This window comes from Strix aluco, chromosome 3 (genome assembly GCF_031877795.1).
Source record: "Strix aluco isolate bStrAlu1 chromosome 3, bStrAlu1.hap1, whole genome shotgun sequence".
Taxonomy (NCBI): Eukaryota; Metazoa; Chordata; class Aves; order Strigiformes; family Strigidae; genus Strix; species Strix aluco.
The window spans coordinates 51,500,089-51,527,452 of record NC_133933.1 but is presented as its reverse complement, the minus strand read 5'-3'; the positions used below and the strand labels follow the sequence as shown (position 1 = coordinate 51,527,452).

The 27,364-nt window shown below is 38.1% G+C and overlaps 2 protein-coding genes across 8 annotated transcripts; one reads left to right on the top strand and one right to left on the bottom strand.

Annotated features, from left to right (window-relative positions):
- Positions 1–421: 421 nt before the first annotated feature.
- On the bottom strand, positions 422–5,992 carry DYNLT2 (dynein light chain Tctex-type 2). 4 transcript variants are annotated; one of them, XR_012622769.1, is made up of 4 exons: positions 5,819–5,834; positions 3,153–3,192; positions 2,208–2,317; positions 422–876 (listed from the first exon to the last, which is right to left on the bottom strand). XR_012622769.1 is itself a non-coding variant. In XM_074820679.1 (4 exons), the coding sequence occupies exons 1-4, from the start codon at positions 5,873–5,875 to the stop codon at positions 766–768; spliced, it is 534 nt and encodes a 177-aa protein (XP_074676780.1). In that variant the 5' UTR covers positions 5,876–5,992; the 3' UTR covers positions 422–765. The 4 variants fall into 4 exon arrangements, 3 of the variants coding, with proteins under 3 accessions (XP_074676780.1, XP_074676782.1, XP_074676781.1); XM_074820679.1 differs by having other exon boundaries at positions 2,159–2,317; positions 2,986–3,192; positions 5,819–5,992; XM_074820681.1 differs by having other exon boundaries at positions 2,986–3,192; positions 5,819–5,992.
- A 59-nt stretch (positions 5,993–6,051) lies between these two features.
- ERMARD (ER membrane associated RNA degradation) lies at positions 6,052–26,368 on the top strand. 4 transcript variants are annotated; one of them, XM_074818550.1, is made up of 18 exons: positions 6,052–6,086; positions 7,378–7,546; positions 9,684–9,823; positions 10,330–10,431; positions 12,201–12,290; positions 13,372–13,469; positions 14,038–14,174; positions 15,467–15,581; positions 16,153–16,255; positions 16,700–16,729; positions 17,260–17,328; positions 18,177–18,347; positions 19,144–19,227; positions 20,047–20,126; positions 20,948–21,076; positions 22,827–23,036; positions 23,959–24,072; positions 24,727–26,368. In XM_074818550.1, the coding sequence occupies exons 2-18, from the start codon at positions 7,378–7,380 to the stop codon at positions 24,884–24,886; spliced, it is 2,001 nt and encodes a 666-aa protein (XP_074674651.1). In that variant the 5' UTR covers positions 6,052–6,086; the 3' UTR covers positions 24,887–26,368. The 4 variants fall into 4 exon arrangements, with proteins under 4 accessions (XP_074674651.1, XP_074674653.1, XP_074674650.1 ...); XM_074818552.1 differs by lacking the exon at positions 6,052–6,086 and adding an exon at positions 6,108–6,445 and having other exon boundaries at positions 22,878–23,036; XM_074818549.1 differs by lacking the exon at positions 6,052–6,086 and adding an exon at positions 6,108–6,445.
- Positions 26,369–27,364: the final 996 nt, after the last annotated feature.

The following is a 27,364-nucleotide window of genomic DNA, read 5'->3' as shown; positions in this document are numbered from 1 at the left end:
AACAATACCGCGGGCATGGCGAAGGCATCAGCGCTCCCTTCCCACACACGGCAGTTCCCACAGCAGATGTCCACGCGCTTCACGCCTCAGCCAGAGCCCTATTTTTCAAGATACACCATTGCTGTCCTTGCCTCAGTAGCCTCGTTACCGACCCCATCGTCCTCCTGCGTCAGAGGCCACCCGCCTGAAATGCTGACCCTCGCCCAAGGCCGGGCTTGGCCACCAGCCAGAATGCAGTTGGCATTTAACAGGAGTGTAAGGCCCGGGGAAGCTCATGACTGAACTCACACTTCAGTCAAGGCCCACGACTGGAAATTTGCAGAGATTCCTAAGAGCGCAAAGCACGGCTTCCCACCTGGCCAGGTTGCTACATGGACTGGCATTTTATCAAAGATACAACTAGGAAAAACCGAACACCACCTTTTCTTACAAAGCACGATACCTGCAATTTATTGTAAACATTCATTAACAACTCTAGGCATGCAACAGACAAGAACATTCAAAATTTTGCAAAGTTTGGCCTTACACCAGCTGCTTCAACTTCCACAGCAGAGCGTTACGACAGATGAAGCCCATATGTACTCAACCATACACATTTCAAAAGCGTTTTTTTGGGTTTGGGTTTTTTTTAACAGAGAAAAATGAGCAAAGTTATCTCAACTATACGTGCCAGGACAAAAATTAGTACTAAAATAATGACATTCTGAAAATTTTAAAATATACCACGTACTGTGATGCACAAAACCAGGTGTGGCTTTGAGAGTATTAATCGTAATAACAAGCCATTACCAAAGCCAGTGCAATAAATGTTTCAGTTTCATATTTAGCTGAAACCCAAGTGTCTCTTTGAGCATCCCAGACCCATCTGCTGGCAACCTAAAGGAAAGAAAAGAAAAAGCCATTTGTGAATCTATAAACAACACAGTTTGTATAATTTTTCTTAAAAGAACACACAGCATTATATAAATACTGATATAATTGCACTACGAGAATTACAAGTAGTAACATCTGCAAAATTACAGTGAAAATGAACAAGCCGTGTTCAATGTTAAAATACGTGTTCTTGCTCCCGTCCCATCAGGTCCAAAACCTCAATTCTCTGTCATAGTCACTTGTTGGCACTTTAGCGTATTGTAACAGCACCCCTTCAAAAGCAAGGTGAATAGACATCACTTTGGGGAGGCAACTAAGTAGTCACGTCCCCTGCCCCTCCACCTCCAGCTTATTCCAGTCTACTTGTGAGCATTACCAGGCTCTCAGCTTTTTTGGTAAGACTGTTTTCAAAGATAAAATGTGTGAATTGACTGCTGGAATAAATGTACCTCAGGAGAAAAAAGTCCATTTCAGTCATCCGTTCTAACCTACGGCCCCACAGCCAAAGTACAACCTCAGAGGCAGCGGACTGGGAGATAGCACGAGAAAAGCGGGTGGATGCAGGCCCCTCAGAGTGGCTTCATTTCTGAAGCCAACAACCTTCACCGTTTCACATAACCCACTAAAAACAGGTATGGTTTCGTCAGGTTTTAAGAGCTGATGATCAACAGTCCTAAATAGAAGTGCTCTCTGACACTCGGCAAGATACCTAAAAGTGTTCTGAATGCCAACGGCAGGTTGCATTACATGTAAATTTATATACAACACAGGAAAGTCTAGAATACTTTTCTTTGGGATGTGACAAGTTCAGCTCACTAATGTTAATTTGTAGTCCCAGGAGCATGGTCGGTGGCAGCTACAGTTGAAACGGTTTCCATCCCTTTCCCTGCCACCCATTCCTTCCCATGTCACCCCACACTATAACTGCACAGTATTTAGCGCCAAATGTGACAACCCGACTGGAGATCAAAATACACTGGAAAAAGAAAATTCACTTCAGTGCACAGCACACAGCGGAAATAACTGGTTGACAGGGAAGAGCAGCATGGGCTGCTTACTCGTTATTGACCTCAAAAAGACGACAGCCTTCACAGGGTTAAGTAGAATCACAGCAGTACCTTAAACTGTCACCTGGCATTCTACTCCCCATAAAGAACCTAAAGGCTTCAAGACCACCTCAAAGTAGTTAAGCTGATGAATGCAGAGGAATGCCTTGGAGACAACATACAGTTCTAAAAATTATTTTCCATTTACAAAAGATATTATGAATAATTTGTTTGCTCACATTTATTGCCTGACCTGCCTTTTCCACAATTAGTACTGATACCACGTACTTATAACGGTCAAAGTCCAATTCCTTCACAGCCTTTAATATTTCTTCAGAGATTGAAGCACACAAGGAGGGACTGGAAACTCCATCATATTTGTCTTGCTGAAGTTTATTCTATCAAAAATAATTTTGAGAGATCTTAGTTTTCATCCTGGTAGTCTTTTGCCAAAAGTTAAACAGTCATTTTCATCACAAGAACATTAGAAGAACCAATGAGTAGAACAGTCAATATAGATGATGCTTTCAAACACCAAAGGCTGCTCTATTTTTACTCTAAAATGTTTTATCTGTATTTTGAAAGTGACAAACATGTCCAGCTAATCTCCATTTAACAAACAGGAGTGTATTCTCATTCATTTGGGCTCAGTTCACTGGAAAATAGTGCTACAAACACCTGCTCCAAATATCCAAGGCACGTCTTCCAGGCAGCAGAATTACAAGAGTTGGTTGTAACTATTCAAGGTATCACTAACGGCTACATATTATCTCAACAGATTATTTTCCTTCATTTTTGCCTAATTTTTGTATATGGCAGTCAGACTGTCAAGAACACCATGTATATTTTATGCAGGTCATGTGATGTTAGTAGAACTAATTGAAGGAGTACTTTGCGAAACAGAGCACACTCTCATTACATTTGTGCGCCAAAACCCGAAGTCTGCAAAAATTTATCATGTTTAGTTTATGCAACCTACACTGTTCACTGTTCAATTAATAAAGTCTTTGCAAGACAAGCTACTTTTGCAATAAAATTAGACAATTAATTGTAAAAAATACTATACCATTAGTATCGCTTGAGCTCTGTCTCTTACTAAATAATCCCGAAATTTATTATGTGACTCTAGTCTGTATGTATTGGCATATCTTATCTTCGCCCTATTAGCTTTGAATGCCAGTTGCTTAGCTTTCACTGAATCAGTAAAATACTCTTCTTCCACTGGAGCCATACCTAAAGCTTCGTAATTTGATTGAGTCCTTTTTCCTTTCATCTGTGCAAAATAATAAAAAGTAGTTCAAATCGCAGGTCAGTATTTTAGCATTTAACAGTCTCTAAATAATACTTTTGAGTGTACAGTTAAGAGGAAAAAAACAATTAGTATAGGAACATGTTACGAAAAAAGCAGAAAAGCTAGAAAATCAGTATCTTTCCTTGCGGCTGTTTTGACACTACCACTTTGACTGAAAAAGAGAACAGTTGTTAACTTCCACTCAATTTTAATTTCTTTTCCACCGAAATCCAAATGAAATGATTCTGTGATTCTATGATGATTCTAAGTTCGCATTCAAACTCAGTCAGACACACCATATTAGCACTCTGAATCCACTCCATTTTCCAAGTAAAAACACACCGATATTAACACATGCCCAAGATTGTTAACCACAACTTCAAGCTTTTCATTCAAACAGCCTACACAAACCCAAAATATATGCTTGGTTCATTTACTATGTAATTTTACTTGTCCCCATTCCTTGTGAAGCTACTAAACAAATGCCTTATGTATTAATGACTTAATTTGCTCGTTAATAAAAAAAGAAAAAATACGCTCCAATCTGCAAGCTTTGTATTTTTGCTTGGAACTTAAAAATAGGGTAGTACTTCTTATTGGTCATCAGAACTCCGAAGATCCAAGTTTTCTCCCCCTCCAGCTTGTGTGCTATCATTCTCTTCAACACACATCACAAAATTTGGCCCTCTGTGAATGCAAGCAGCAAGTCTGATGATGCACATAAAAATGTCACCTGCTGTCCTCCATAGTTGACTTACAATAGAACTGTAAAATGATAACGAAACAATATGGAAAAGCACGTGGAACCCATGAGATCATAACAAATGCTACAGACAGTGGTCTTCCATTCCAGCTACCTCCTAACGAACCACTTTGAGGTTTTGCTGACTCTTCAGTCCCTTGCTCCGCTTCCTGACTACAGCTAGAACTTAGGTGAGAGAAAATCATCAGTTCCTTCTCAGAAGAGCACAAAGGTGATATAACACCACAGCGCAAGGCTTACACTAAAAAGTATAGAAAAAGATAATACACTTCAGAGATAATACAAAAGTCTAATGAGAATTAGTTGGAAAGATGTGCTACTCAGGCACTCACAAATATTTCAGTCAGAGGAGTTTGAGAATAAGGGAAGCAATGCAGTTTCTTCTCTATGAAATCACTTACATGTTGGCCCTGTCAACACTGCGGATGTTACCTGCACCTCACCTCTGGTTCCTTACTGTTAGATAATTCTGTTAAAAAACAGGGATGTTGGTAGCCCTAGTGCAAGTTGGTAGCAGGTGTTTGCTGATACCATGTCAACAATGCAAACTCTAAATAATACTTAAACACACTAAAAACGCAAGGAGCAAACACATTTGCACTTAGGCTGTGGACACTCACTATCATCTAACTGAAACTCAGATCTATAACGACTATAGCCCCTACCTCCTCATCCCAGGTCTCCTAACAGAATAAAACCCACCTCAAGTCTGCCAGCTGAGCTGCTCAAATGAGCATCCCAGTCCATGTCTGTGGAAATGAACCTGTGAAAAATGTCACAATCCAGAGAGCAATTCTTTGCTAACACGGTTCAACGCGAGTCACAACACCTTCAGCCTGTACCATTACATATGGAAGAAAATTCACATCTATAGCATGACTTCTAACAATGCTATTATTTACAAGTTTAACTAGTGTTATTAGTGACAGAAGTTTTCATAATCATTTCCTCATGTGAAAGAAGCCATTTACTAACCTTACTGATATCTCTACACAAACAGCTAATAAATAAACCTACTTCGGTATTTCACAATACAAATACTGTGATTCCAAGTTTTAGCACAATGTTGCAATTATGTTTCTGTATAACATTTGCATCCTTTGTAAAAGAATCTCTCAAAAATTCAAGAGCTGACTTTGCATTTGACTATACAAAAGCCCGTTCTTATGTTACTGAACTCTACTACATTGGCTTAACCTTGGACACATGGAAGCAAGTATGCTGAGAGAAGAACACTTCAGCTATTTGGAAGAAACACTGTTTGTTAATACATTTGTTTTAACAGCCAATAGTTGCTTTAAAGAAACAGTTCTTGTTTATTTCTTCAAAAGAGGGCACACCTCCTAACTTAGAGGAGTTACAGTAGCACCTCAAGTTGGAAAGACTGCACCCCCAAAGGGAGGAGCACCCTTGCTTTCTTTTTACCTTCCCAAGGCTTTAACAACTTTGCCTCCCAGTGCCTAAGGTGGCACACCAGCCGCAAGGTGGATGTCAAAGTGACACCTGACCAAGTAGCAAGAGGACAAGCTGCCCCAAACCGGATGCAAAACAGATGGGAACAGCATTTCCGATACATGTTTTCACAAGATGACACTCACCGTTTAATCACACACCGAGGCCCACGTCCTTCTGCACCCTACACCGCCCTCCCTAAGGGCCTGAGCCCCATCGCTCCCTCCTTCCCTCACCAGCTGAAACGCTGCAGTCCCAGCCCGGCACCCCCTCAGCTCTCGGGTGAGGGCCACGCCCGTTGCCGCCGCCCTCACGCCCATTGCCTCCCCGCGCCGCCGGCCCCGGCCGCCCAACCACCCCCGGGGCTGCAGTCCCGCCCAGGCGGCTGCTCACGGTCTCTTTATCACGCTTTCCTCCCTCCGGGGGGGCGGCGGCAGCGGGCTTCGACATCTTAGAGCGCCACTTTCCCCATGGGCAGGGGCAGGCGCAGCTGCCTCTTCTCGTCTCTCCTCCCGCTCCCGGCGACGGGCCGCGGGGAGAAGCCGCCTTCGCGCTCGGCGGCGTGGAGCAGCCCCGTGCCAGGGCGGGGCTCTTCCCGCGCGAGCCAGGCGTGACGCCACACGCTAGCGCAGCGTCGTGACGTGAGCGGGCGGGCCCGGAGGTAACGGCCGCAGGGCGCCATGGCGGGGTGGGGCGGCGGCCTCCGTGAACGACAGCGGGGGATCGGGGGCTTTGGGCCGGGGCTTGCTGCCGCCCTCGCTTCCCGCGTGGTTGCGGGGCCCCGGGGAAATGCGGGTGCTGCGGCCGGAGGGCGGCGGGGCGGGGCTGCCGTACCAGGGCGGCGCAGCGATGTCCCCCGGGGAAACCCGGGTCTTGGTCACGTTACAGTCCCGGAGAGCTCCAGCGACCTGCCCGTGACCTGCCGGGTGTGCTTCAGGCGATAAGGGGCGGCTGTGGTAGTTCAAGGTCTGCACGGGCCTCCTATCTCTGACAGTGAAACGTGGGGGGCCTCAAAATAAGGTGAAGGACTGAATTATATGTTTAATGAGCATTTTAGATTTTTTTTTTTAATAGCAGATAGGATACTCCTGATGGCAGCTGATACCTGCTGTACCTGCTCTGTGCTGTTACCCATATAAAGATGTAGTCTCTCCTCACAGCCCTGAATTCAGAAATTATGTACTGTATTCCACTACCTAATTAATAAGGAAAAAAAGTTTTTAATTTGAACTTTAATGGAATCTTTTTATAGTTGCTGTGATACTTCATTTTCAAACAGTTTGTCTGTCTTCTGTTTGATTAATGAGGAACCATGACTTTTTTTACTAAATCAGCAGCATTTTCCTTCTTGATAACATGAGCAGGTCTATCTTGGCAAATTCTTTAAGTTAAATGTGTGCTTCTGAATCAGTCCATCATTCTGTTTAGACTAATGTTCAAATAACATTTATGCTTAAATTGTTCTACCATTACTACCAGTTCATACAAAATTTACACGTGCCTTCCGCCTTCCCGCCTTCCCCGCTCTCCGCAATGATTTGCTGGTCATAAGGGCTGAAGCCCTTGGTTTCCCTTGAAGTAGCATCAGGTTCCCTGCAAACTCAGAGATTAGACAGAACAGTTACATATAAACTGGGGTATTTTGCTTCAGTCTCTCTTGGCATCAGTTCAGTAGATATAACCATTCAGAAATATACCATCCTGGCATTATGCAAATAGAGCAATTCTTCCTCAAAGAAATTGGGGAAGTTTTCCACAAAGTGGTTCTGCTCTAGAGGGTTCCTTTCATAATATGCATAGATGAAAGTTGCATGGCAAACCTCACCAACTTCTTTACAGGTGCTGCATTCTATTTGTATATCTGTGCTTGTGGGTATGCTTTAATAATAATTTTCTTTGTTCTCATGTACTTTCTTAATGCAAGGACTCTTTTTTGTGTGTGTGTGTTCTAGATGGCGTTGTCACACTCTGTCACTACTTGTCTTTCTCCACCTGTGCATTACGTGATTTGCAAACTTGGATTTGAGAAGAAAGACGCCTATGATATTAATAATATTTTATCTGAAAATGGTGAAGTATGTTGGCAAACTCTTACAGAGCATGTGTGTTACCTTGAATCAGGTTGGTGTTTAACTCCTATAGTAGTGATACATTTAAGACTGATGCAGAATCTCAGTACAGTTCATAGCAAGTTCAGCTTAGTTATAACATTTTATTACAATACAGCGTTAGCTTTGCTGCAGATTAGAGTATGTCCAGTTCATATGTGCAAGGAGCTTTAAATTTTTCATCTACGTTTGGTATTTGGTTATTGCTGGCTCCTATGATTCACGTAACTATGCTATATAAGTAGCTGCTCCTTTGCTTCCTCATTCATCTTGGTTCCCACCTTCATGTGCCTGTACATATGGGGTTCAGTTCTGCTTCTCTCCTACCTCGTCATTGCTTTCTTCTATGTTGTTTATATCCCTTTTGCAGTAAATTTAAAACACTGGGGCTATCAGTATTCCTACTGTTGCTTCTGTTTTTGTTTCCCCAACTTTAGCACGTACAGAAGTACTGTTTGGTTTCCCTTCTGTATGTAGAACAGATTATAATTGTTTTTTAACCAAAACAAAGTATTTATGCCCAGATGAACTTGTTGAATCATCATGCAAGCTCTGTTATTAATTTCCAGAGATCTTAAAAATTATACATGTTTCTGCCTCAAGCAATATCTTTCAGTAAATGAGAAGAATTTATTTTCCTATAAAAGTGTTCCACCAAAGAGGAGCAGTGATACCACTCTGTAAGGTACCACATCCATCTGCATTCTTTAAAGGGTGTAAATTGTGCAGCTTGACTGATCCCTCTGAGCCTGCACTAACTGTTGCATTTAGGGTGAGAATAAATTTGGTAAAAGATAAATCCCCTTGCGTTCTAGCCGGTCCTCAGAGATTAGAGGGGCTAGGGGCGGCTGGACTTATCCCTCAATAGGTATGCCAGTTGGGGCTGTAACTATCGGTCTGACCCGGACGCCTGAACAGCCCGTATGCTGTAGGTCCGGTTGCGTTCAAAACAAGCCGTCAGATTCACAAATAGTGCGGATTAGTGGCCGTCACTATAGGTCTGACCCAGGCCAAACAGCCCATACACTGTAAGTCTGGTTACATTCAAGAGAAGCAGATTCATGAATAGTACAGTTTATTTTCATGCAACATCTACAGATTCTTTAAGATTACCTACGATACATGCACAAACTGCAGGTTGGCTATATAGCACTACACAAAAGAAAAAGGATTGCAATCACACACACGCAGTTCCTGGGTATACACTCGGTGTAGCTGAGGAAATCTTACCAAAAGGCGTCCCTTCTGGGGAGGGTGTGGGGGTGTGAGAGCCCAAACCCGTCAATCTGTCCCTCCGATTTGGCGTTGGATTATCGTCCCTCCAAGTTAGGTACAAACTTGGGGTACTATTTATCTTGGTAGGTATGAGTGAGTGGGTGGGACTGTAGTCAAGTCATTATTTTTTGAGTAATGACATAATTCATTTTGTGGTGCCAAGGGGTACAGCTGGTTTTTGTGGGAAAAAAGAGGGAGGACGGGAAGCAAGGTCGACTTGGTGCGAGGGGTGCAGCTGGGTTGTGTGAGAAAAAAGGGAGGATGAGGCACAACGTTGGAAGGTTGTACAAAAAATCATATTTTGAGAGAAACGAGTAGAACTTTCTTGAAGTGAAAGAATGGGACTGTGCGGCCTGCACCCTGCTTCGCATTCCTCCTTGGCGCCACATCAAACACAAATCACTGGACCTTCATCCCGTCCTGTGTTTATTCTGGGGACTCTGTGTCAAGGAAAATGTATGTTTTTGCAGATTTCTCACTGTTTTGCCTTCCTCACACTTCCAACACCTAACACTAACTTCCAGCTTGATTATGTGGAATTTGCATACTCTAGTAGGTTCTTCCCATTTCAACAAACCCTGAACATAATAATCCTCTTGACTTCCATATTTTCTTGCATTAGAGTGTTGGCGGTTTTTTTATTTGGAGAAGGTACTTGATCTTATCTGGTTTCACACTGCACTTTTCTATATCTTATCTGTGTGGTCTTTTGGACAATAAACTGTAGTGTATTAGGTGTGCTAAAATAGTCTGGATAAAATTCTCTGTGCTAAATATGTATACAAGCTGTAGCAGGTTTTACTCCTTGTGAGTTTTAAAATATTGGACCTTCAGGAAGTTTGGTATTCTAATCACCTTCTGTTTTTTGGTTTAAGATCAAAGTGTGGATTATATCAAAAGCATACAATCATTAGGACCTGTGTGTGAATCTGTTAATTTGCACTTCAAATCTCTGACCAAGGAGAAATTTGTAATTCAGTATGCATTATGGTTCCACTGGACAAACTGCACAGAGGTATGGAAATGTCTGTTGACAATTTGTATTTTGGCACATGAACCCTTTGTGGAAGTTTAATGTAAGGACACACAAGAGATATCAATGAACCAAAATGCTTAGAATTTGTAATTAATTGTCCCTATCTGATACATAGTTGCTTCTAATTTTCCTGACTTTGTAATTAGACTTTATATAAGTTATCACAAAGAGAACATGAGGTGCTTTGGGCCTCTTCTGACCTAAGATGGTAGGATTTTGTTTTTCTAATACTCTGTGCTTAATATCAAGTAAGTTATTGTTGATAATTTTTATAGATATAAGGCCCTAGATACATTGCAACTAAAAATACAAGAGGTGCTCTAGGGCAGTTTCTTTCCAGGCATCTGGAAGGATGTCATGGTTTTCTTTCTACATTTGCATAGTGACCATCACAGAGGAATATTTAGGTTTCTCAGTGCTTTTGACAATTTGATTCTTCCTTCTGAATATTTAAGACAACATTCTTCCTCTTCCCCATCATACAGTTATTTCTTGAAGTATTTGATGTTCTACAACATACACAAACTACAGAAGTTGCTCTTGGCTTAATGAAACTAACGTCATGCTTGGAGCGAGCCTTGGGTGATGTAAGTGCCAGCATGAAGAGTCTATTGCAGATTTGGTTTTGTAAGATGGGAATGAGCTCTTGGATTTAATTACATGTTGTAAAAGTGAGATTACCCTGTAGTGTAGTAGTACACTAGTAGCCCAGCTGCATTTTGAGTTGGACAGATGTTATCTTCTGGATCCAGCTGTGCAAATGGAACCATCATCTGGGGTTTCTTCACCTGTGCTGGTAGAATTGCTTGTGTGAGTGCTGTTACTAACCAGTTTCATTAAAAAAATAACAGTTTGCTTAATCAGTGTACATATAGTAGGTCGTTGTTACTCTGATTTATTTAACTGAAACATGGAGCAGCATACCTTCCACAGAAGATCTGATGAGGTAGCATCTGTGAGGAGAGGCAGGAGCATACAGCTAGAAATGCATGACTAGATAACTTCTTTCCTCAGAGCTCTGTTTGCAGAGTGTACATCTGTTTAATGTACAAGTCTTGTGCTGCAAAAACATCTAGAAGTCAGTTTAAATTCTTGACCTAACTGATCAGCTGGATAGATCTGGGATCCGTATTGTGGTCCTGAACATTTGTCTTGTTAACATATTCCCTCTTTCCTTTACCCTATAGCAGTTAGTAAAGGTATGCACTCTTGGTCAGTTTAAAGAGTAATGCTGCAGGAGTTCCTTGACCAGCATGAGGCAAGGATATGAGATATGACTTAGACTTAGGAATGCTGACTGTATTAAGGAACTTGTATTTTGCATCCTTTTTGATGGAATGTGAATTAAGCTATGGTTCAACATTTGGTGATGACACTGTATAAGTTTATTCAATCAGTCTTCACAGCTGTGTTTGCTGGTGTTCTATATGTTATGTGAGTGCAAATATTTGAAGGCCTAGTAGCAAGCCAGATTGATGAACTGGTCCAGGTACCTTTCCACCTTTTACCCCTACCCCCATTTTTGTTTTTCATCTGGATCAGTTCCTTGATCTGCTTCACTGCATGACTACACAAACAGGTGCCACCACTACTTATGGGTATGTGCAGGTTAGGGGGAAGGGAGCAACAGCTGTTTTAAGAGGCTTTGCTGCTGGGGTATATTGTCCACAGATAAGATAAAATAGGTGGGTGTTAAATCTCTATGAGGAGCACTGGAGAAGGAAATGCCAGAGAAAGAACAACGGGCTAATTCACACATAGACAAACCAGTTTACCCAAGTATGGGGGGTGGTAAATTCTGAAGTAATGAAAAATTACCAAAACTGGAAAAAACCCAACAGGGAGGATACAAAGAATGGAAGGCTTCATAGTGATGGAGAGTAAAGATGCTGAGATTGCCCAACTAGGATATAATCTAGTTTAAGGAACAGCCAGAATCAGAAGACAAACCACAAGTCTCCTTCCTTTGACAATGACAGGCCCTATAGACTTCTAGGGTAAGAATGAAGTATGGTGTCCTGCGTAGAGTTTATTCCCTTAATTATGAGTTCTTGTTGTGCTTTACTTTTTTTTTTTCTTCCTTTTTTGAAAAGAAGAGCAGTAAGTGTACAGACAATGTGAAAAGCTTAACTATGGAAACATTAAGTAGGATATCCACTCTTTCCTGATCTGTGCCATAAATTTTAATTTGTCGTGAAATTATGCAATTTAAAGCCTTTTTAAGGATTTGGTGGGTTTTGTTTGATTAGTGTTTTTACAATAATGAAAATGCTTACTGGATGAAATAGTCAAGTTGTATGTTTGAAATAGAAAGAAGTATACTGAATTACTTATCTGATTTGCTTTTTTTTAATAGGTATATTTACTGATCGGTAAAGATTGCCCTTTCCTTTTAAGAGACTTGCTTGCTTCTGAGCAGCTTGCAGTTATCTTTGGACAAGCTGTAGTAAGTGCATAGTTTTGAAATAAGTAACAAATACTGAGCTGGTTTTCTTCTTACTAAATGGCACGTTTCCAAGCGTAGCCTTTGCTTGCACTGGAGAAGAGTTTGCAAATTTTGTAATATATTGGAAAAACTTTCATTTTATACATGTTACAGTCTGGGGGATATATGCCAAAATCAGTGAATGTTGTAAATGGAAATATATTTAAAGGCAAGCTCATAAGTTCTTATTTGCTTTTCTACATGAAAAACCTACTTACGTAAAATTCCACATATCTGTCAAGGGGGTGAGCAAGCTGCAGACTTGTCTGCTTCTTTCTGAATTGTACTACTTGAAAATAGACATCCTGCACTCGCTGTTTCTGATGAGCTGTCTTCCCCTTCACCACCACTGTAGTAAGATGTTTTATAATGTTACCAACACTAGAATTTTTCAAAACAGAGGAAACTAATTCATTCATCCCCATGTGCAAAAGAATAATAATAACAAAATTCTGATGACATTTACACTCTTGTGTAAACAAAGTAGGTGGTCTTTCTCATACAGTTTTACAAACATAAATTCTTTGTTAGGACAGAATATTGGATGTGAACTGTAGAAGCTTGTATTGTTAGTCAGTCCAGTAGTGTTATAAGGATTATTTCTTGAATTTTGATGGCATGTGGAATACTTCAGTTCTTACAGTTAAAAAATAAAAACAAAGTTTCCCTTTTTGTGGGATAGTGATCTGGCAATACAGCTTTGAATACCAATTCTGTATTTTATGTTAATTTCTATTAAATTATGGTGGATTTATACTAAAAGAAGTAAGAGCTAAGCTTGATCTCATTTGTTTGCCTGTCATAGTTTTGTTCTTCCCATATTATGCTCTACAGCATGTACAAGTAAACTGAAAGCTTTCCTTTCAGAGAATACTGGGAATTGCAAATAATGAGTTACTGTTACTGTGACAAGCTGTGGCCAGTCATCTTGACAGTTAGACGTTGTAGTTTCTGAATAACTTCTGAAATTTTCTTAGGGAAAGATTCAAGGTAATAAATAATAGATTTTTTTCATGCAGTAATCACTTTATTTATTAATTAGATGGATGTACTGAGGGTATTCATTGGATCTCCGTATGGTCTGAATCTTCGTAATGTGTTGTGGCATGGGTTTGCATCCCCACAAGAAATTCCTGCAAAGTAAGTTACCAAAAAGAATCTCATTTTCTTACCAGTCAGACTTGAGAGTGCTTGAAAAGCCATTAGTAAAACTTACAGCTCTTATTGAAAAAAATTAAAAAAAAAAAAGTCCAAAGGTCTCTGGCATTATCCTGACAGTTTTCCTCTGCTGCTGCTTCTTTTGGAAAGGGATTTCCATAGAATACTTGAGCCACATCAGTTTTAGGACCAGTGCATTTTTTAGTAGCAGGAAAAGCAAGAAAGCTTATTGTTTTGAAACCTGGTTCCTTGTCTGTCAGGGCAGTCAGGAATTACACGTAACAAAAGGCAGAGGAATGGGGTAAGAGGAGGGGCAACAGCAGCCAGTGTAGAATACACTGACACTTTTTTCCTAATTCTGCATTGTTTTTTCATGTTTGTGAGTGCAATTAATTATGAAGTGCCCCTATTCAAAAGAGGTGGGGAGCGTAGGTTTTGGATGTTCTTTGAAAGAGCAAAAAAGCCCTTTGTCCCCAACCCACAGAAGTTGATTCTTTGCAAAAGATTTAGTTGTATAAGCTTTTCTAATATATGTTGGTATTCTCCCTAGATATTGTGCTATGCTGCTTTTTTTAACTGCAGGATTGGGTCAGTTGTTACAGATGTATCTTCTGCAAACTAAATGCATTTTAGTACATCGACCTTATGTGATCTTCGTTAGCTCTGAGGAGCTTGATGTATTTCCAGGCAAGTATTAGCAAGTTTTTATTATGCTATATTTGCTATTGTTTCATTGTCCAGAAGTGCTGTTGAAAATAATGCATTTTCCACAGTTCTAACATTGAATCATAACTAAGGTACCTGTATACGCTGTCATTAGATGAATCAGTCATGCTTATAGGGCAACTTTTTAATATGTAGGCAGTTCCACTGTCAATTGAACCTAAAAATACTGCATTCTAAAATAATTGTAACATATTGAAACATCTAACATTACTGCTTCTAAAAGACTTCAACTGTATGTCCCAGTTTTTTGATGATGAGAGTTCATTTAATGCAACAGTCATCTTGTTTTCCTTTAGAAAATCTAATTCTTTCCAGAATCAGTGGGTTCCAGCTGTAAGTGTCCCAGCAGAAGTGCCCTGCATCTTGAAACAGTGAAGGATGGTGACACATCTTCAGTATACTGATGCTTTTCTCAGGGAAGGACCTGAAGTGTCAGATTAAAATTTTCTAATCTCCCTGGCTACAGACCTCATTTGGTTTATTCCTACTATTTTTAAAGCAAAAACAGCATATGGGGAATCTTGGTGTCAGTGGTGGTCATGGTCAGTTTGTGCAACGTGATCAGTTTGCTGGTGGAACATCTGTGCACGGAACTGAGACAGGGCTTTTGGGAAACAGCTCAAGCTGATAGCATTCCAGTCATGTAGTGTAAACCCTATAGCTGTTGATTTGCTTAGGAAAAACACCTACTGCAATCAAGTTGCACTTGCCATTTTAAGCTTGGGTAAGATATTTATAATGTGAATTCATAAGTGTGAGTTTCATTATATGGTAGCATTGAAGTATGAAGTGTTAATTTATTATGCTAAATGTCAGTGTGGAAAATTGATAAATAAGAACAATGTCCTTATGTTCAAGTGTTCATACTGCCGCACTGATTCTTACTGAATTAAAATGATTAATATACATTACGCTGTTTTAAAGTATTTGAAGTAGGTGGAGAATAACTCAACAGAGAAGCTGGGTCCAGTTGCTGTGTAGGCTTTTAGTCTCAGTAAAAAGCAGCCATGACTTTTAAACTGGTTTTACTGTGTAATTTTATATTATCACTAAAATCGCAATCTTACAAACTCAATTTCTGATCTTATATATGACTACCATTGTACTTGCATAGTTAAAATAAATTGGATAACTTTTAAGTCTCCCTTTACAAATGCTGAAATAATCTTATATTTTCAGTGAAATATTAAGAATGATTTAGTAAATTGTAGATTGTATGTAGTTTATCAATGGGTTTTTTTGCTAACTTGCAGATCTTAGTCATGAAACACTTGCCATAGCTGAAGAGCTAGTAAAACTGTCGAGTTTTGTATTACAAACAATGATACCATTTTGGATGGCTGCTTTAACAGCATTCAAGCAAAGCAGGTAACTGTTGATCATTTTTTAATTGTTTTTTTTAATAGAATATAAAAAGAATATATTCTATATTTATAGAATAATAGCAGCATTTGTAGATTCCAAAGCTTTTTGCTATATCTGTTGCTTAGCAACATATAGTTATGCATTGTTATGGTGGTCTCTCAGAAAGTTTGTGGACTTACTACTTTATTTTGTGCCAACTAGGATTATAAACTATGTTTTGAAACCTAAAAGAGCTATTGCAGATGTAGCCAAAATGGAGAGTTTTACAAAGCAAGTGGAAACAAATCTTCAGATGTTAACATTTTTAATTTAAAAAAAGTACAGTGTTTTGTTTTCCTCTCCCATGCTCCACCTTTTTGTATGTTATTCTCATCTCTAAGCTGGTTTGAATTCTGTGATCAGCTTCTGTTGGGCACAGGTAGTCACTTATTTTTTGTTTATAAAGTGCATTACAAAAGAATTTTGGTCTGGGTTGTTTAGCCAGAGAGTGTAACTCTGACATGGCTCGAATTTCCATCTGAATTATATTTATAAGGGGAGAAAACCCCTTTGGATATCTTTGTTATTTTTTCAGGTATGCTGACTGTGTGATTCTCTTACTTCCTCAGCTGGAAGTTGGACTTAGATTGCTCTTCACTACAACTAATAAATGTCCAAATCGATTGCTAACAGCTGAGGTAAAATTTCTGTCTAAAGTCAGTTATGATTTACTGCTAACAATATTTGCAGAATAGTTATTCTAGAAGCATAGTTTCTAAACATTTACAGATTATCCCCCAAAATTTTCGATCAATTGTGGAACATTGTTTACAAATCTCCAGTAGAGTTTCATGAATGCCTTATTTTTTTTGTAAAGAAGTCTGCCAGTAAAAGAGGTCTGAACGTACTTGAACATTAGTGTTCAGGAACAGTAGTTTAGGATGGAAAGTAGATCATGTTATATTTATTTTAAAAAACTTGAGACAAAATGCCAAAGTTCCTTTTTTCATTTGTAAGGGTTTGTGGTTATTTTGCTATTCATGCACCTCTAGTATGTCATGCAAATGAATAAATACAAATTTGGTATGTGTCTAGTTAATTGTTTTAATTTGAAAATCAAATAATATTGTCCTTTGTTCTAGCCTTCTGCTCTCTACACCACTTTTGATGAGGTACTTGTGATCTTTTTATTTTTTTTAAATATATATCAATGTCAGAATTTAAACACATGCATGTTTCCCATCACTAGAGACCAGAAAGCGCTTTCTTGTGTTGGGTAAGACATTGTTTCTAATTTTTTTCCAAATAGAAGATGATGAACAGTAAACATTTTAAATTTGGAATCCCCCATAAAGTATAAAAATTAATACAAATTTTAATAAACAGACTTTAATTTATTCGAAATGTTTTTATCTTGAAATTCTTCATCTCACAGAAACATTCTGTCATTTTCCTAGATTCAGTTATTCAAAATAAATACAAATAAACATTGTAGACAGAAATCCTCAATTTTTGCAACTCTCTTCTTAATCTGAATTAACTCAAATTGTCTGTCAGTAATAATTAGGCACCTTGATTCTTGAGTGGCAGAAGTAATTAAAGTTAGGGAAAAAGTTAGGGAAACTAATTACGTTTGTTAGTATTTTGTCTTTGATTTTTTGACTTTCAATAATAAGTTTCCATTCAAGTTACTTTTTTCTAGATGCTAGCAAAACATTTGGATAATGAAGAAGTCAACCAGCTTCCTGCAGTCCTTGAGGAACCTGCAATGGTAAGTGTTTTGTGGGGTTTTTTTCCTTGTTTTTGCTTTGTTTTCTTTTGTTTGTTTTTAAATTTAGTAATATATTTATGATCATGCCTAATACTCACTTATTTCACATAGTTTATCTCCAGCAGCTGTGAAACTTGAACCAGAAGCTTGTTACCCTTTTTCATTTTGAAGGATACAAAGCAGTACCTGACAAGCTATATTGGGTTAGGATATAAGACTGTCTTTCTTTCTGAAATACAGAAGTCTCAGGGATATTTGTCTTCAGACTTCTGAAGATCAGCTGAGTGGAGCAAAAGAAAAACTGATGCCTCAGACAGGGAAAATTAAAATTTATTTCTGATCACTTCTGGGATGCATCTTATACTACCTGGGCAGATGGCACAAAAACATAGCTGCAAACCTACCAACAGCACATCCTGCATCTTGCCACCCAAACAGATAATGAACAGGAAAACTGGAGGTGTTGAATTTAGAGGCCTTTTGAGACTGTAGGGGACACCTGAGTTGATTATCCTGTTGCCAGAGGCAGTGGGGCTGTGGACAACTTGGGACACAAAGCTGAAGGAAATCTGTTGTTACCTCTCACAAAATACCACGTATGTTAGTTTTTCGTTTCCTCAGAAGGTACCAAGATGGATGAGTTGCCCTTTTTTTTTTTTTTGCTATGAACATAGTTTGCATTGTTTTTTCTGACCATGTAAATGCCCCTTTCCTATAGACATGATCACATACTTATCTTTCAGAAGTATTCTATACACTGAATATATTCTATTCTATGTGAATACATATTGCTTCTACTCTATGTGAATACACACAGAATTCTATACACTTGGTGTATGTTTCCACAGGAATTTCTTTGGGATTTCTTGAACCACCAGGAGGGTCCACGTATAAGAGATCGTTTAAGCCATGGAGAGATCAATCTAGAAGCATTTCCTAGAGAAGTAGCTAATCCGATAGTTGCATTTGCAATTACTCTTCTCTGTAGATTCTCAGATGAGGACGTGTTTGCTTTTAAGGTAGGGATCAATATTATGCTCTCAGAAGATTTTTTCAGTTGTTTTGGATGCTAAATCTGATTTTAGAGAGTCTTATGACTGAATCTTTTTTGACAGCAGATTTTTGTGGAAATGAAGTATTCCTCCAAGTAAAAAATTGTGAAAGTATTTTTCTTCTAGTTTTGTAGTGAATAAGTGAAATTAATTTTATTTGTCAAATTGTGTCGATACCTAGCCTGTTTATCTGCTGAATTATCTGAAAGGTATGTAGAACAGCTGTAGCTCAGCCACTGAGGTATGTAATATTTGAGATTTTCTTTCTCTGAGACACTATAAATAATGTTGGCTCACTAATGGAGGTGTGATTTGTGTCTGCACTCTACACTGTAAATTTGTGAACACTTTCTGTCTAGCAATACATGTTTATAATTAGCAATTATTATATTTGCTGCCCCCAATTTCCTGTTAATATTTGGGATTACTTCTTTCAGTATCATACAGCAACCTGTGAGATAAATCTTCCATTTTTTAGTTGCAGCTCTTTTTAATTTCTCAAGATACATTGCATGCTGCTGCATTAAGAGAATACTTGGTTGCTTTTCTGTCAGCTGCTGTCAGGTTTCATAGTTAAAATGTGTCAAAGAAATTAAGCTTTAAACACTCACTGTGCTGATTACTGCTTTCAGCCCTCAGACATTTGGAAGTCTTTATTGACTTCAGTACTATAGGTGGCTTGCATAAAATTAAGTCTAGGTCTGCATATGATTAGGACAGTTTAAAGAAACTGTTGTGTATTGTCTATGATTTTGTAAATCAGGAACACATGGTCATAAAACCACTGATGAATTGTGCAAGTTGCTACCGTTCTCAATTTCATCCAATTTCCCGACTCAAGAAACAGGTAGGTACTTCCAGCTGTGAAAGCATTTTGGTCCTTAAAATTGTGAATCCTTAAAATTGGGCTAATTGTTGTCTTCATGCTTCAACTGTCCTAAAAAGTTAAAATCTGACATATTTTAATGAGCTTTTTAGTTTTATCTTTCAGAATTTACTGGAATTTACAGTTGATAAAATGAAATGTAATTAAGCACACTTCTGTTGATGCAGTTGGTGCTGTGTTTGTGCTCTAGATCACTGAATAGCTTTATCCTTACCTGGATGTTTGCTGTTCTGTAGTTTTCTTAATCTCCTTGTGCTTTCTTATGTCAGGAACACTCTGGTCATGTTTCTAGGAATCTTAGATTAGGCTATAACTAAGGTTTTTATTGTATGAAAGCCAGCTGATTAAGATTCCATCGTTGTAGCAAAATCTGCTTTCAAGTGTTGTGGTAGTTCTCTGACGATCAGTTTATGAATTACTGAACTGCTTGAAGATGTTCCTCGATTGATTTGAGATTGCAGTAGACATACTTAGTACTTTCATTTTCAACAGCATTCAAACCATATGTTAGAAAAGTCATGTTAGTTATTTTTCATATTAAAAAAAATGGAAGAAAGAATAGTAGATTAGTTTACTCAGATGATGTTTTAGCATGTACATCAGGAATTTTTGCCCTGACAAACCTTAACAATTGATGTCAACTTACATAATTATGACTACTGAACAAGGAACTTCTCACTCGTTGCAGTTTTTTCTAAAATAGCTACTAAGAAGAGTAAAATATGTTGTCCTGTCCAAAAGCTACACTTTACATAACATTTTTCATGATACATTTTTGAGGTGCTGGAATGTATGAAGAGCATTCACTTATGGCCTGAATTGCCAGTAGTGCCTGAGGAACATGTTCAAACGAATAAAGGGTATGTATATGCTATTAAAAAAAGATAGTTCTCAAAATAGTTATGAAGAATGGAATTTGAGATGGTGAAATGTCTCTTCAAATACATTACTAGTAAGATGATAGACACCAGAGGGGTTGTGACAAGACCCGTTTGTTCTTTTTAGCTTAATCTGTGCTATACACATCAGTACAGATACTATAAAAACTATAAACAGTGCGCTAACTTGAAGGGAATGAGAAGACAACTGAAACTTACAGAGGTGTTGGTGACTCCATGTTCTGTTTCTGAAGAGATGCTGAAGGGGCTGTTAGGAAGTTAAACTAGAGCTTGAGTCCGTTACAATTTAAAAAAAAAAAAAAAAAAGATGGCTCACCAGATGTAAAACAAAATAATTACTTATTCTGAAAAGGGCTTGGTGACCAAATCAGTGGAAGACTTTACATGAGATATTACTTAGAAAAAGAATGTAACATTCTCTTGTTATTTGAGAAGGAGGAAGTCATTATTAATATCACTGGAGGAGATTGTATTTGTTTAGAGCTGAGAGCTGAAAATTCAATGCATCTAGCACATACTCAGTGTGCTGCAGAATTTTGATGAATGGAGGGTTAAGGGGGTTCAGAAGACTGTTGAGACTGAGAGAAGGTTGACTTTAGTTGGAGAAAGAAAATCATGCTTATAAGGTGGAGGAAAAAGAACCATGATGTCAGAGAGTGAGAGTGGACATTGAAGACAGTGTTATCCAAAAAGTCTGCATCTTGATCTATGCCATTTGAGAAAGAACAAGTGCTACACAGTTTTACCATCTCAAATCTTTTTTTTTTTCTTTTGTTTTTAAGGTTGGAAGGAGATACTGAAGCTAGTACTTTAATTTTGGTGATATCTGAAATTGTATCGCAGTTGCAGCAATATATGCCCCAGAACTGCTATAGTTCAGATGATCCAATCAATAGTATCCTAACAGAGAGGTGAGTTTGATATCCTCCGAGTTCCTGCTCTCAGCTTCTACATGCAGCCCAACACAAGAACTCTCAAACCTAAGTTACTAATTTCCCTGGTTTTAGAACAGTGCTTGAAATGTTTAATGCACTTTTCTAATGCTGCTGCTGATTTAATCTAAAAATCTGAAGAATGCAGCTGAACATCACTTTCAAAATGAAGATGAGACATTGTAGATGTGGGACATTATTACAGTAGAGATTTTACTTGGAAAGTAGTATGAAAAAAACATTTTTCTTTCAGACTGGGGAAGCAAAATGTTTTAAATATTTATGTACTGACTAGATTAAGTTGACTTTAATCTGGTTTGTGTGCTAAAACTGCATCAGATTTTTGTTTTAATGGGCTTGGTGTCACAGCTGTGCATGGCATTTAAATAGTAATATGCTGCTACATAGTTCTGTTCTTACATGCTTACATGCAGAATAGAAGGTATCTTGTTATATTTGTTGTCAGACTTGGAGGTATGTTAGTTCCAATTATACCTGACTTGGAATAATGATCAAAACATGACATGCTAATTGACTTTCATTTAGCACTCTTATAGCAGTCTTAAGAGTCCCATGACTGAATGGTTTGGAACAAAACTCTCCTATCAAACCCAGTCATCATGGGCAAGAGAGTGCAAGTGGATTTTACCTGTGTGCCTTCTGTTTTCTACCCGCCAATCTGCACTTTTCTCATTTATGAAAAAGAAGCCTGATTACTAAAGTGTTAAACCATTTTTAGAGTTTTCTGCCTGTATCACTTTTAGTCATTAATTTTTTGCTGTCTCAGAGATAATTTGAGCATGGGGGAGATTAGAAAACATTTTTATAAGAACAGTGTGTTAAAGTGATAACACATTAGGTTACCAGATTATAATATAACAGGGAGTGTAGTGATAGAACAAGGGGTAATGGTTTTAAACTGAAAGAGGACAGATTTAGATTAGATATAAGGAAGAAATTCTTTCCTGTGAGGGTGGTGCGACACTGGCACAAGTTGCCCAGAGAAGTTGTGGCTGCCCCCCCCCCCCCCCCCCCCCCCGGAAATGTTCAAGGCCAGGTTGGACGGGGCTTTGAGCAACCTGGTCTAGCGGAAGCTGTCCCTGCCGATGGCAGGGGGGTTGGAACTAGATGGTCTTTAAGGTCCCTTCCAACCCAAACCAATCTATGATTTTATGACAGCAGAAAGGTATTTGGGTGCTTTAACAAATCATGATCTGGTGTGGTGGTGATTAAAACACTGGCCTCACCACCTGCCTTTTATGAAATGTTAAGTCTGCTTGTTGTTCTGCCAGGAAGAAAGACCACACACTAATGGGAGTGCTAATTAATACCATTTGTTTGAGTGAGTTTTATTATGGTGCATGTTAATTCATTATGAATTGAACTATGGTGGGAAGGCTTCAACCACAACCCTGCTGTGATTTGATGTGTTCAGTGTATCATTTCAGCCAGGCAGTTTTGATTATTGTGGTTGTATTTCTTTGATCTGAAATGGGAAACGTATACATCACCAGCAGTTTTGCATTTATATTCAGTTAAGTCATAGAGAACACCGTCACTACCCCTACTATAGATCCTTGCTTTTCTTCAGTTATGAGGTCAGGGTAATCTGTTTCCAGGTTTTCTGAGTTAAAACATTGTGAATCAAAGCACACCAAACATGAAATGTATCTCATGTCAAATCCAGCTAACAAAAGATTGAAGTTAACAGTTCCTTCCTGGTTTGCAGGCTGTTGATTGAACTTTGTGATACGCGCGTGTGCACGCTTTATTCTCCCAGGCCTGTTCTGGAAATACTGGTGGTACTCCGTAAAATAAGCGCACAGTGCCATCAAGTGTCTGAACAAGTTATTGCCAGCACTGAGTTGAGATACAAACAGTGGATGAACAGGACTCTACGTTCTCGCCAGAGGCATAACTATCTACGGATGTTGAACAGGTTGGCTGGTGGTTTTTCTTTACTTTGTGGTTAGGTTTATGAGAAAGTGGCTGCATGCTGCTGTTGCTAGTTTTCAGTGGTTTGTCTAAGACGTTTAAAGTCAACAGTGTTCTAGTGTTCTTGTTAACCATTTCAGAGTTGCCAACCCAGATTTCTATTATGTAGTAATATTGAAATAGCAAGCAAATCTCAAATTGGAGAATAATTTCATGAGTATTTTTAGCATGGCTACATTACTTCACTGTAAATTATAAGATTTCAAATAAAATTCTCATTTAAATGTTACATAGTATTTTTTAGTTGCTAGCTTTTCCTATTTAAGCATATAAATGCTATTCAAGTTTTATCTGAATGCAATAGGTTAAACTGATTTCAAGACTCTACCCACTTTAGTTCTGCTGCTTTTTATCGTTATACTGGGTCAGCATCTTTATAGATAGAAGAGAGATTGTTTAGTATTCCATTAATTTTGTTCCTATTCAGAAGTGCTTTCCAGGGATTTGTGATATACTTGGAAAACTGTAAATATTGTCTTCTCGGCCAGGTTATGTTCCTAAAAATGTTAACAATGTTATTTCAGAAACATAGCTTAAACGGACAACTGATGATACATATTTGCAATTCAGTTGAACAGTATTTTATGGAATAATGGATGCTGGTGAGGTTTCCTTTGGAAGCTTAACTATATATGTTTCTCTTTTTTTCTTCATTTTGAGGTTTCATAATTTATAGTCTTTGTTTATAGTTTTGATATTTGTTCTGCTCTTTGCTGAAGGACACTTCATAGTCTTCGGCCACACACCCTATGCAATATCCAGCTATTTAGGATGGATGCAGAAGTCTGAAGAATCTTTTATATTAATGATTTTTATTTACTTTTGTTTTAGTTTGTGTATTTTAAAATATTTTTGCTTATTTCTAGCATTAAATTTTTGTCTCCGGTGTTGCGGCTCATCTTAGTGTTGATTACTCTAGAACTAGTCAATGTTCATTTGGTTTGTAAGAAGAATCAGTTTGATTATCAGCAGTATCTAAAGTGAGTATATAAGATTTACTTTATGAAAATAGGAAGTTGTACATATTCTTTTTTGATCTGTAACAAATCCTGTAGAGAAAAAAATAAAAAGGAACAGCATGACTTTTAGTACATTGTCATCCTTCTTTCTATCATTATAGTCATAATTATATCTCAGACATTGTTCACTCAGTTGAAAATATATGGTCCAGTTATTCACATTTTTAATTTTTATTAGACTTTTCCTTAGTATAGATAGAGAACAATCACACCCTCAAAAAATATTAATACATAAAAGCTGTATTTAATATGTTAGTAATTTTACTCCTTGTGTGTCAATTAACAGCTGGCTGGATATCATAGACATTGTGAAACATTTGACTGAGGAAGGAAAGGAAGCCATTTGGGGAAAATTCTATCACACATTTTATCACCATATTCTTTCTGTGGCATGTTTAATTGTAGTTCTGAGAATCATCACTTCTCACTGTGAGAATGAGGGAGTGGTTCTCTTCCAGAAGTAGAAGAAACCTTAATGCATTGATCATCTTGAGGCAGATTTGGAAATTTGGAGACAGTAGCATCTTTACATCAGGCATTGAGATATTTTTCTTTATTTCTTTTTTTAAAAAAATCCTTTAATGAGTTTTTCTTCTTTGGTTTTATTTTTCATAGGTTTTTGAAGTCAGTTTTGCAGTATACGGAGAACTTGGTGACATACACAAGCCTCGAGAAAAACAAATGGGATGAAACCACGGAGCTGACAAACAAGGCTTTGATAAAAATAAGGAAAATCAGTGACAGAAAGCTAATGTTAATGCAACTAGCTACATAAATTAAATGGGTTTAAGATTATTTGGACATTGGTATATTTTAAGAGTTCTGGAGTCCTCAGATTTAATAAATCTAATTCAAACTTCATCAGTCATTGTCAAATTTTGGATGCAAAATTTACTCTTTTTATTAGACAGTGGCTGTTGAGACTGGAGTTGAATGGTCAAGCTTCCAAAGAATGGACTGTTTGCCAAATCCAGTGAAAAAGATTTACTGTGAGCTAAACCAGGATGATGCAAGTTCTACTTTAAGTGTATTATGTGTTTTGTAGCTTGATTTTATTTTGTTTGTAGTTTTCTATTATACTGAAAATATCAAAGAAAAGAATGTGAATAAAAGCTCTGGAAAATTTTAAATCCCGAAAATATACTGGAAATAATGTCAGACACTGTGATCAACAGATGAAGAAATTGTGAACATTTAGCATAAAGTAGTGCTCATTGGCAGCTGTGGTTGTTGTTATTAGTTAAAACAGAGTCAGATCTTGCACTGAAGTAGAGCTGATAACACAGTAACCAGTTGTTTATATACCAGGATTTAAAACAGACAGGGTGGAATAACTTTTACACAATATGTGAGGTTTTTTGTTTAATTTCATCTGCTCATTCCCAATACATATCTAGTTAGTGAGTTAATTTCATGCAGATTAAATATGAGCACTCATATTGAAGTGCTAAGGCTTGGACAACAGGCCCAAGCCAGAGTTGACCTGTAGATGAATCCTGTATATTTTATAACTGATAATCATTGTGCTAGTAGGTATTGTACTAAGTTATAACAACCCACTTGTGCTGATGTAAAAAGTGCTAAAGCATTGAAATACTGAAGCCTGAACAACAAGCCCCAAGCCGAAGCTGCTAACTCAGTATGTAATCATTAACAGAGTATGTAAGCTCACTAGTGAAAGATGCAGCTTAGAATATAATCAGTAGTGAGGACAAAATGCTGAGAGAATGTATCCAGCTTCACTTGTTTAGCCTTGTTTAAGGCTGAGAACCCACATATTTGGCCTTGTTAGAAACTCCCTTGGTTTCCCCCTCCCCGAGCCCTGGCCAGGCTTTGGGTGGAATCCAACAGGAGAATGAAACCAGAAATTTTCCGCTCAAAACAAAGATGCCAGGTGTTCTGGCTTCTGATCTCTAGTATATAAGGCTGGACCCGCTCACAGCAACTTTGGAAGCCTCACCTACGGATGGACGCATCGCGTAGAACTTCCCACTTGCCAGGACAGGCTCTCCAAATCCTCGCTGTAACCGGGGCTCCCCAGCGCCTTTGGATCTGGATGATGGTAGCATATGCAAGTAGTGATGTATCTTTCTTAATCACTATTCTCTCTCTCAGGTAGTAATGATTTGATGCATTACCCTGTATTTTCCTATTTGTTGCTTTAGGTGCATTATTCTGCCTTTTCTTACTGCATGTTTTCTGTATTACTCTGTTACATTATTTGGTTATCACTAGTGAAATACACCTACTCTTTTCACTCTGGTGTCCGAGTTTAACTGGTATCCTTAATCAGCAAAACACATATGCACACACTCACAGACACATATTTATTGTAGTTCAAAAAGTTATCCTCTTGTTGCATACAACATTAATTTGCATAATTTATTTTTTCCAAATAAATTCTCCCCTTTTCTCATCCCCAAAGAATAGAATTTCAAAGGAATTCATCAGTTGAAGAACAGATTCACAGAAGGCCACCAATCTCTATCCATTTGCCTTCTCCTATGGAGTGTAAAATCAGAGGGTAATGTCTGGAGAATGTTTGGCTCTACAAAGGATTAGAGATTCAAGTTACACTTTAATAAGATTCTTTGCCATGTTTCTTGACTGGAAATCACAGTGAGAGAATGACTAGTTTGGTTTATGTGGTGTGGGGGATGGATATAAACTAAGATCATATTGCTTCCTTTATGCTACTCTAGCAATATGTTGTGTGTGTTTGAAATTTAACTAGGACACTTTTCAAGGGTTTTTTGTTACTATGGAACTAAATGATGTGACAAGGTGTGAACTAGATAAAAAAGGTTAAAACTAGAAATAGAGAATAATGTATCAAATGTAGTGTATGAGCCACAGTCTGAAATGTCAGCATTTTCTAACACCTGAGTTGGCAAATCCTAATTATATTTTTGAAGGCTTATGTTGTACCCATTGACTTTGCTCAGACATGTTAACTTCTGCTAAGGGTAGCTTGGTAGTGACATTTATGACGACTCTTGATTTGATGGTGATAAGTATTGTAAGGGGGTGCTTGATTTGATGGTGATAAATATTGTAAGGGGGTGAGTGATAAGTATTGTAAGGCAAAAAATTATTTAAGCTTTACATATTTATTGTAGGAAAGAGATGAAGAAATTAAAACACAATCATGGTTTAAAAGTACATGCTTTCTCCTTTTGAAAGTATATTCATGCACTGAAAAGTACCTTACAGACCACAGATGTATGTTTTCAACAACATAAGTTCTCCTTTT

Excerpts from the sequence above, each read along its gene's own strand:
- DYNLT2 (XM_074820679.1), bottom strand. The coding sequence starts at position 5,875 with ATGTCGAAGCCCGCTGCCGCCGCCCCCCCGGAGGGAGGAAAGCGTGAT. Across the intron at positions 2,318-2,985 it reads GAGCTCAAGCGATACTAATG|AATAAACTTCAGCAAGACAA; the intron begins GTATAGTATTTT and ends TATTTTTGATAG. Across the intron at positions 877-2,158 it reads AGGCAGGTCAGGCAATAAAT|GTTGCCAGCAGATGGGTCTG; the intron begins GTGAGCAAACAA and ends TCTTTCCTTTAG.
- ERMARD (XM_074818550.1), top strand. The coding sequence starts at position 7,378 with ATGGCGTTGTCACACTCTGTCACTACTTGTCTTTCTCCACCTGTGCAT. Across the intron at positions 15,582-16,152 it reads ACAGCATTCAAGCAAAGCAG|GTATGCTGACTGTGTGATTC; the intron begins GTAACTGTTGAT and ends TTATTTTTTCAG. Across the intron at positions 24,073-24,726 it reads GATTATCAGCAGTATCTAAA|GTTTTTGAAGTCAGTTTTGC; the intron begins GTGAGTATATAA and ends TATTTTTCATAG.